We start from the raw sequence: 10,944 nt of genomic DNA on the forward strand, positions 1-10,944 counted from the left end.
ATGATAATTGCTTAAGTGAATGCCTCATTCACTACATATTTAACAGAAGAAGCCTTTCAGTACACTCATGAAATTAAGAAATCTCACAAGCATCATCTCCACACTGTGTCAAATTAGCTATTAGGCATTGTGTCCTGACTGAAAATAACAGAATATCACAATCTAAGTATAAGCTTGTAGCTATTACTCTTGGTCTTCACCCAGATAATAATATGAGGGCACAATAGGTCTAACAAGACAGCTTGAAGCATAGTGTGTGAAGCAGTGTGTACAAACAAAAGGAAGTCATTTATTAGATTCACATGTGGAGTCAACAAGGCTGTCAGTTTTTTTTGTTGTTGTTCATAATTACAAACTCTGTGCAACTTCACAAAGTGTATAATTATAGCAAAGCATGACAAAGACGTTTACAGACGGCTGCTCTGTCTTATTGTAAACTAATGAAATTCTGATGCTAACTTATGGAAAAGCAGCATTCTTTTGTGATTTTATCATGCCCATGGGTATTTCTTTCATTATGAACTTTAATATTCTTTGACAACTCAGTCCTGTTCAACATAATGATCTTAACCGTGCATGCTTTATTTGACCAGACTTACAACAAATGGCCATTTCTAGTCCGAGCACTGACATTACATTGCCTAACAGCTGCAACAGAGATATCACCTTGGCATCTCTGTAACCTGTGAACAATTCCCGAGAGTTCTCTCACTTGCGTTGGAATGTCTCCAGGCCGGAACGGATATGATACCATTTTAAAGTCCATTTTAAAACACAAACGCAAAGTTGTTGCCAGCATCCATAACTTTTCGCATGCTGTGATCAAAGTAGTGGAATGCATTAGAAATTAATCAACTGGCAGGGACCAGGCGTAGGTGCAATTCACCCATGAAAGTTCCTTTTCTTTGATTTTTATGCTGCTGGGTTAATCTCCATCCATACCAGTACTGCTAATGAATCGTGTAATAGTTTGTTTAATATGGACAGCAATAAAACGCGTATAAAAGTTGGCGTAGCCATTTCCTTCTTCTTGGCAAGACCTTTTAGTTGCATTCCTCACAGCTGCAGGCAAGGATGTACCGGTAGGTGGCAGTTATTCGAGTCCCACCAGAACACCGCAGACGCACCGCTTTCAGTTTAGAGGTATGCGGGCGGCAACAGAAGCATGTACTTTTAAATGGTTGCTTAAGAACCGAGCTGAAGGAGATCAGAGGGTCTGAACGAGATGTGTGGCTGCAGTGACCTTCACACCGAGCCAGAAGCACCATCTGTGGAATAACAGAGAGTACAAATAAATGAATTATATATTTAATCCAAAGGGCATTGGAGGCTCAGTGGTAGGCTTCTTGTCTGCCATGCAGAAGCTCCTGGAGTGTCCCATGGCCACCACCTTGCACAGTGTGGGTCCCAAGCCCAGAGTAAAATATGAGGGTTTTGACAGTTGCGGCATTCAGCATTAAAACTAGCACCAAAGATTTATATGTTTTGAATGTTTTAATTTTTGATCTTTTGTGATAACTTCAAATGGGAGCAGCTGATATAACAACATCATCATCAATGCTAATATGAAAAGCATATAATATAGGAAGTGAAACTCCAGGGCCCAAGCTTAGGGTTCCCACCCAGTGTTCCAAGTATGGGTTCCAAGATAAATAAACAATAATACATAATATATTAGACCAAATTTTTATGAGTTTATATAATGAATCAGTTGGGAACTTCATGTTGTGTTCTTGTAGGATGGCCTGGTTGCTTAGTGGTCAGCACTGTCAACTTGTCTAGGTTCGATGTACCCCGCCTTCTGCCCCAAGTCTCCTGGGATAGGCTTCAGGTTGAGGTTGTAAAAATTCAAGTTTGGAAAATTCAGGGTCAAATGTGTAGGTCAAATATTAGTTTGTTTTTAAGAACAACCTATTTTTGTGAATTTTTAATCATTAAATAATCTGCAATATAAATTTTTCAGCTTCCAAAATTTTAATCCAGAATCCAGAAATTTAATCTATGATATGATATGAAACACTATAATTAGACACTACAATTGAATATGGTTTAAAATGTAAAAAAGTGGAAACTTAAAAGATAGGGCACATAGAAAATACATGCATGCACACACACACGGCTAAATTATTTAGTTTAAACCCTGACTTAATGTGCATATTTATTTAACTTTTACATTTTGCTATGATACATACATATCTCAATACATACGAGGAACCCAGGTTCAGACTATTAAAACAACAGCATCAGGTGTTGTTATTGAGTCTACTTGAGGTCCACATGGCAGTCTGGAATGGGACTGTGTGAACTGCTATCGTTTGTGTGAACCTTCCCTTAGGACAGGCTTGAGATAAGCTTCTTCAGAGAGAACATAGTTGTGAACAAAGAATGGTTCTGTACTCCACGTGTGACCTTGCACCTGTGCTGAGATGAGAGTGTGGCTGATCTCTCCCAGACCTGGGTGCCCAGATACCAGCCCCTGGCTCTCACACACAAACACTCACTAACTGACTCACTGACTCACTCACTTACACACACACAAACATTCACTCACTCACTCACTCACTCACTCACAAACAAGGACTCACCTCAGGTGCCATTTGAGCAGCATTGTTTTATGACATTAATTGGTATTATCTAATGTAAAAATAGAGTTTATACACATCACAGCTCATTTTATGAGGGCCAGACGATGCACCTGGGCCAGGTTATTAGGCCTTAAGCTATGGGTGATAACAATCAAACCACCCACAGGAGCCAATGAAAGCAGCTATCCTTCATAAGAATTCTCTCATAATTAAAGTTTAATGAGTGATGTGCTAGTGCATTGGGTCTAGCTGGTCAGCTTCGCTGGATGACGCACACTGCTAGATGGACAAACATGACTTAATTGATCAGCCTTCTAATTTTGAATAAAATGTGACTAGCACCAGACCATAAGCCAGACATTCCTGTTGCATTCAGTAAACAGACTCCTGTGTCATGGTGCCTATCAGCTGTCTAGTGTCAGCCAAGTGTCACCCATACTGTCAGGGACAATAGCTTATTGGGAGCCAAAAGCTTACAGCAGAGGGTTGTGGGAAGTTAGACATGAGCCCACATTATCTAAGTGTCTCAGGGTAAGAGTGCTTATATGGGATCTGGGATCATCTGTCCATTGAACTATATTTATTATGATGCAAAAGACAAAATTGGGTCTCTAATCAGCACTCTAGAGCTTTGATAATATGAGCCTCCTGCAGAGAGCAGCTATTATGAGTATGAAAAGTATGATGATGTTATTATGTATCACTCTTCAAGAGTTAACAGCTACATGTAATGATGGAAAGTACTTAAGCCTCTTGGACAACACTTTGTGGATCAATTCCCTTATGTACACTCTGCTCTATTCAGTTTCATGACTAAAAACTAAAAAAAAAAAAAAAGGCTAGGCACATGGGTTCCCCAAAAGTTATTTGGGTGCTTACTGGGTTGGCTGTACTTGGGATATTGTGTGAAAGGAAAATCCCTTTGTTGTAGTGTTATACAAAGAAGAGTTAACTTGCCTCAAACATGCAAACTGAAAAACCCTCAAGGTGATTTTTTTTTTTGCATGCTTAGTACATCCGTTTCATTGATCGTATCAACTTTGCATTTCTAAAAAAAATCATTAAATATTGGCTTTATATCCTGTGACAAAGATTTGCTTATCTCTGAAATATTTGGTAGCTATATCCAAAGTAAGCATACCATGTAGGCAGTTTAAAAGGGATGTCGGTTGATATTAATGTCAGTTAGCTTTGTGCCGAGAACAAAATCTGGCTCTAGTTGTAAGGCAGAAACACTTTATTTCTGTGCCATCCTTTAGAAATATGTGTAACAAAAAAAAAGTGATATTTCTACTTTAGTGTATAGTGGAAAACTAAATAAATAAGGACTCATCCTTTACATTTTTTAAAAATAATTAGATGCACCAACACTATTTCAGTAAATAGAGTTAATAGATTTCAAATGTTGAGTGGAGCTTAAGACTGGAAAATGGAGATTGAAGTGAAAAGGGCTAGGTGACAACAGCTGGGCAGCAGATGTAGGTTCTCCAGCACCAAATCTCCTTTCTTTGTATTTATAGCACGAGTGGTTGCGCAGGTAGATGCTATGTGCTATGCAGTGCTGCTTAAATTTACATGAAGCCACAGCCATCCTCATAGCTCATGATGCGTGTAATAGGCTTGCTTTAAAGCTGTTACTAAGACAAGCTTGATTCGTAATTTGTAATGCGTCACCACAGTGTCCGTGACCCTAGATGTCAAATTATAAACCTTTTGTAGGATTGTAAATGTCTGGTATTTCATCTGAACTATTCTAGCTATAAACCCTGTCTTCACCCTTGTTTCAAGTCCTTTGAGACCAACAATCAGTCATATTACGGATAAGTTAAAGCTGCTATACCAGAATTTATCACGATTAGTTACAGCACAGGTCTAAAATTGTCCCTTAGGATTTGGTGGCCAGGCTGGAAGTGTGAGTACATCAAAAAGTCAGTCCTAATCTAGCATGGATGTCTATCTGTGCTCAATGCATTGCATGTCATTTTTCCTTATTGTGGTGTGTCTTGTAATTGGACCTGATATGAAAGCTCATCATTAATGTCACCCAAGGATTGGGATGAAATTCTTCTGTTATATCATAGGTTCCTGGCAAGTCCTCATCAGCATGTAGGATTTAAGAATGATCCTGCCTTCATGAACCTCATCTTTTTTGATGACAGGTCCCAGCTGGGCTTGCTATTGGATTGCACATTTGACATAAAGTTGAAATTTGTTAGGAGTCAGGTGAATTGGAATCAAGTCTCCTCATTTGGCTCTCACTAAGTCTGGGGGTGTAAGGCTGCAGCTGGCTATAGGCTGGAAAGCAAAAGTGGTGATTCAGCCACAGGTCTAAGCAGAGCTCTGGAACTGAGCCACTACACAGACATTTTATGCACCCTGTGTGGACTTATTCCTGGCTAGACCATGGGACAGGCTGTCTGTTCACTGTTCCTTGCCAAGGTGTCAATGTAACCAAGGTAGAGATCATGAGAAAAGAGCAAAGGCCATGTGGACCATGCTATCTGATTTAGGTTGAGATCTTAAGGGTTGATAGAAAACCCTTTTACTCGCTGCATTTCCTTCAACATCTTGTTAACAGGAACACATGGATGGAGAGTGTATTACCTTACAGCAAGGTCTGACCTGGGCCATTACTGGAACTCAATAAGCAACATGGGACTGTATGTTAACCTGCTGTTGATCTCAGTTGAATACTGATCACAAAATAAAAAAAACATCACCCTACAATTGCACAATACCACAGGACTAAACACAGTAGTGAAACAGCCTTTTTTCGTCACCCAAATAAGGCCTGTAAATGTTTTAAATGGAATTCATAAAACACATATTAGATGGTAGAAAACATATTGCTGCAGCGGATAACACACCTTGGAGTTACACTTGTAGATGGGATGTGTGATGGTCTCCACAAAATGATGCCTCATACATCTGTCAGGGTCGGAGTCCCCAAGGTGTCCACTCTCAGCCTTACAGGTAACTCCACGCAGAACACTTAGCAGTGGACATGTCACCAGAAGAAGCACAATTCCTGGCTGGCTAAATGCACTTGTGTTCATCATACTGGCACCTCGGCACCAACGCAAAGGTGAGGATATTTCCCAGCAACAAAATGAAGAGAGAGAGATTCAGCTTCTGCACTTACAGAGGAAAATTCACAGCTCTTTGTCTAGGTTTAATGGGCACAGAGGTTAACTGATGTAGATTGTTTTCTTCCTTATGCACTGCCATCTCCTTTAGCTCTGTCTGTGTGTTTCTGGAAGGAAGGAAGAAAGAAAGGAAATAAGTAGAGTTAGGCCAGGGTGAAAGGTAGAGAATATAATCTTAGGTTATATCTGTTTTATCTACGTGGTTTTAGGGCACTGAGGTGCTACAGGGATATTGCTAGTGGACCGTGATAAATTAAGCATTTAGAAGATTATAAATAAATAAAAATTAAAATTTTACAAAATAATCTGATTTTATTACTCCAAGGAAAAACTTTATCCATTAATAAACCACCCGTGGGAAATAATTTACCCAAGAACAAATGTGTCTTTTGAAAAATTAGACGTAAAATATGTTCTTTCAAGACAAGTAAACTGTATATTTGAACATCTACTGTGATCTTACTCCTATTCCTTAATTTGTGTGTGGGGGGTTTTGATCGACCTCTTGACAGTGATATTTCAATAAAGAAAATGCCTTATGTAGTGGTTAAATGCATCTAATCTTAACTGCTAACAAGCCAGTTGGTTCTTTCTCTACTGCCTAAAGGGCCCAGACTGTTTACGTGGTGCAAGACTTTTAAAGGAAAGTAAATTATCATTCATTAAAAAAATTGTCTGCATTATGTCAAAAATTGTCCTGTTTGATTTTCCTTTATTTAAGTTTGAATATTTTGTTGAGACCGTCATCTGTTCTGAAATCACAAACACTTCAAGTTAATTTAAAAAAACGTACCCTTGTGTTTTTCTTTCTGTACAGAATCATTTAACTTTAACATTCCATGTGTGAGAAATTTAAGAATCAATTAGCCTGTTAAAATAAATACTCTCTGAAATGTTTAACTGCACCAGAGAGCTTGTGTTGCCGGGTTTACACAAGCAGACATCATAAGTCTGTTCTTAACCGTGAAGCAGGTACAAATACAGACACTGGTAGTTCTCTTTATCACTAGTTTAATACAATCAGATATAAGGGCTAAAATCATCCCACTGCCTGTGGTTGCCCATAAATGTAATAATCTGAAAAAGGAGGAATCTCATGGTCATTAGTCATGAGCAGCAGGTTGTAGTTGGGAAGTAAAGATTGGGGGATTCTCTCATCCACCTAGCCATACACAGAACCTCCTCAGTGCAGCAGGCATAGACGTATCCATACCTACTCCCATCCACTGATTGATAAATCCCAGTCTGCCTACAATCAGCAGCGGGAACGTCTGATATTCATCATCTGCAATATGCATGAAGCTCACAGTTGCCCTTGTCTCTGCAATCTCAATTATTTCCCAATCTGGTGTTGGTAGTATTATTGTGGGAGCCTAAATATGCATAGCAAAGAATGAGTTTCATGTTTTATTTGATTTCAATTTGGCAAAAATGCAGTTTTACGCATACTGCACTGAAATGTTTCCTGTAATTAGTATTCACATTAGTAATGTAGCCTGAGCCAAGTACTCTGTGAATAAATAAACTCATTTCATCATGGAGATTTCTTGTGCTGTTGGAATCAATGAAAAAACACAACCTAAATATTATTTCCCCAATTGATCAGGCTAATAGCCTTGTTGACAGTACATTTCACTGTAACAACAAAAAAATTCGAAATGAACAAGTTATACTGAAAAACTGAAAGCCCCAAAGAAGCCATAATTTCCAAAGGTTTAGATCTCTGTACTGCGTAACCTTTACTGAAAAACATCTGCTAATTATTGCTTGAACCAAATCAGTATAGGATGAAACGAAATAAACATTTAAAACGAAGGCAAGCAAGTCACTGCAGAAGTGTTGTGTAGCGCATTCTCGCTAAAATAAGTTATAGAGTCTCCTCTCCACCTCACCAGGAAACCTGTGCAGGGGTGATGCCACGCAACAGGCCTCCGGTCTGAAGTGTCCCCTGTGTCATCTGAAAACAGGATATGGTGCTTTTTGATCAAGGTATCACAGGCTTAGTGTGGGGCCTTGGCGTCTACACCATTAGAGCTGTGAAATTCCTGACAGTCAAAAGCAGCCACAGGCCATGCCTCAGTCACCATCTCACCAATTAAAACCACAGTTCATTTCTTTTAGGGGAATAAAATAAATGCTTAGTGGGTTCATCACATGTGAGTCAGTGTTTTTCAACCCAGACACACACACACACACACACACACACTTTGTTTGAAGGAACTTTGGGGATTTCAGGTAGTCTCTTGATATTGGTATAAGCTGTCCTGTCTCTGGCGCTCATTGCTGCTCTCTGCCTTACATAAACTAAAGCACAGACTTTGTCATTTTGAAGAGGATTTTCAGACTGAAATGTGCCTTTGGATATGAGAAAGGGCGGACGAGGAAAAATTCACATTATTTGCTATGGTTGGCACTGCATTGCCTCAGAGAAGCAATTTATTGTGTCCAGAGCAGATTTAGCAGGTAAACTCTTTAGTTGCCTCCAGCCTCTAAGTGAATCCCATGATCCTGGAAAAAGTCCATTTGTTCTGGATCCTTTTTGCAATCCTAGTTTGCAATTAGTTTGTTGATCTAACTAGAGCAGCTATGCGTGCAATACGGTTCAAAACTGGAATTATTATATGCCTTCCATGTTATCAGAATGACAGTTAGATAATCTAGCTATTACAGTACTGTCTATAAAGTACTGTAAAGTCTCCTACATACTGACAAACTCGCCTCCTCTTACACTCATGGCTTACATCATTGTTTGGTGCCTGTTTGCCCTATTGTCTGGCCCGCTTTTAATAAACCAAAGGGCAGATTCCTACAAGACCGCATAACCCCTGCACCCCTCCTCCTCCCTGTACCCATCTGCACCCACGCAGCATGCCAGGCCTGAGCAGGGGCACTACACTCTAATACCACCAATCCATGCCTCATGTATGCTACAGCTAAGCCTCACACTAAATATATCCCCTATGATGAAGATAAAACAAACAGTGTAGATTCGAGCTCACCCATTCACCAATGGCAGTAGATCTTGTAAGCCCATGCTAAGCTGACGTTAGTGTTGCAATTTAAACTTCTTAGAATAGAGCATGTCAGAGTGAGACAATGAAGTAGGTAAGGACCTGGCCATAGGTGTCCCAAGAGACATGAGCAATGAGGAACTGTATTAAGACAGCCTGTTAAGCATCCGTCTTTAATTTGGGAGTCCTATTTAAACATCACACACAGAATATTAGGACCCTGGAAAACACAATAAAAATTATAATGAGCAACCTGACACTACACGCACTCACACACACACACACACACACACAGTTGTGGTGTATTGGTGGGGTTTGTCTCAAACTGTGTGAGAAAAATCATGTGATGCTTTTCATCCACCTCCATAAAAATGAAGACAATACACATTTTTTTCCCCTGAAAGCCTAAGCTATGAATTCTCAGTCTCTGTCTGCGCAGTGGCAGTAGCTCATCTTAGCAGTCAACGTACCATAGATCACATTGTGATTCTCATCACATGCACAAAGCAACAACCTGTCCCAAGCTCAGGGCTTAAAACTAACTCATTTCACTCATGACTCACACTGCATAAATTACCTTGTCTCTGCTGTTCATCAGGAGTGCTGATGAAGGTGTGAGGAAACCCACAAAGGAAATCGGGGCTTTAGAGGTGGCATTTTGGTAACAATCCCTCCTCAGGTAATAAAAAATATGCTATGCAGCAAGCTTAGAACCACTCCGAACATTTATCAAAATCAGCTGATCAGCTAGATGGCAACATAATGACTAATGACTAAAGGCAGATCATGCAAAGTGGCACCCCTGATTCCTGGGTCACCTTAAGATTCAGGGTGATCTTACCTTCTCTTGTTCCTCGTAGCTCTCGATATCCAACCTCAACTGCACCTCCCTGGACTGAAGTGGAAATGTTTCAATAACAATTGCTTTTAAAACCTCCTTCTTCCCTCTCCTCTCCCCACTCACTCACTCTCTCTCTTTCCCTCTCACGCACACCGATTGTGTGTGAGCTCTTGACTCCCTCTTTTCCTCCCTCCCTCTCTCTCTCTGCTCCCCCTCCTCTCAACCTCCTCCTCTGGCATTAACACCCCTCATTTTTATAGAAGAATCAGGAGGAAAACGGAAAGGACAGATGATGCACATCTCAGGAATAGTCATGGAACGTGACACAGCAGTCATATATCACTTCTGTGACACATCCGCACAGCTGACACACTGGCACGCTCTCACAAAGCAAATGGTGATTCCAGCCATGGAATGGTTGCAGAATCAAAGGTGAGCAACAGCCAGCCTTCTTTTACGAGCTGGGGTTATAAAACTGTTAGCAGAATTAGTTTGTTTTAAAAACAACTGGTCTAAAAGCATAATTACAGTGACTGTAGTCTCCCATAAACAACAGGGTCACCACCGGGTTCGGAAGGTGAATGAGAAATTCACACAATCTATATGATGTTCAAGCTAGGATAAAACTTTTGCCTTGGTTTTAAACAAAAAAAACAAGGGTATGATCAAGTGGCACTAGAGTTTAAAGCACACACAAGGGTCATGGCATGAAATCTGTAAAACAACAACAACAACAACATGTAACAAGAATAGACACAACCAATATTTGTCAGAGCCTGAAGGTAAATTAATAATTGTGTATTATCAATAAACATTACACTAAATGTTCTTTTATACTCTACTATATTATACTATGCTATACTCTACAATGTTGACATATGTGCGTTGATTCTGCAACCTTTATATGGACAACAAATGACGTAATTATTATTCTACTGTAACTAAGATCTTTAGTAAAAGTTTATTTAGTAATAAGACCCAAGCAAACCTCAGAGGCCATTAACATTTAATACAGTCACTTAAACAGTTTTAGTAGGAAAGACCCTCAATAATAGCCTTTGAAATGTCTTTATTTAAATCACATCAAGGGTAAGAAAAGACAAAAGGAATTACATTCACAAAGAATAAACAATTGTCATTTTACCTTTCAGACACAGAAAGCATTCAATAGCGGTTTTTAAAACATGTTTTCAATTGTTTAAAATGCGAATAATTTTAGCAATTTCAAATGGCAGAAGTTGAGGGAAGAATGGGGCGTATTAAATTACCGCAAATATTGGCACCAGAGGGGAGTTAGTAATCTTCAAATTGAGGAGTGGACTCAGTCCAAGAGAGTTAAGACCATGGACTAAAAAAAAAAA

General features: G+C 39.6%; 1 protein-coding gene across 1 annotated transcript; it reads right to left on the reverse strand.

Annotated features, from left to right (window-relative positions):
- Positions 1–269: 269 nt before the first annotated feature.
- On the reverse strand, positions 270–9,684 carry ndp (norrin cystine knot growth factor NDP). Its single transcript, XM_053496797.1, has 3 exons — positions 9,584–9,684; positions 5,453–5,838; positions 270–1,268 (listed from the first exon to the last, which is right to left on the reverse strand). Exons 2-3 carry the CDS (start codon positions 5,642–5,644, stop codon positions 1,044–1,046), a joined length of 417 nt encoding a protein of 138 aa, XP_053352772.1. The 5' UTR covers positions 5,645–5,838; positions 9,584–9,684; the 3' UTR covers positions 270–1,043.
- Positions 9,685–10,944: the final 1,260 nt, after the last annotated feature.

Source organism: Clarias gariepinus, chromosome 5 (assembly GCF_024256425.1).
Source record: "Clarias gariepinus isolate MV-2021 ecotype Netherlands chromosome 5, CGAR_prim_01v2, whole genome shotgun sequence".
NCBI lineage: Eukaryota > Metazoa > Chordata > Actinopteri > Siluriformes > Clariidae > Clarias > Clarias gariepinus.

Coding starts and splice junctions, on each gene's coding strand:
- ndp (XM_053496797.1), bottom strand. CDS start 5,644: ATGATGAACACAAGTGCATTTAGCCAGCCAGGAATTGTGCTTCTTCTG. Junction 1,269..5,452: donor TCTACAAGTGTAACTCCAAG/GTGTGTTATCCG, acceptor GTTATTCCACAG/ATGGTGCTTCTGGCTCGGTG.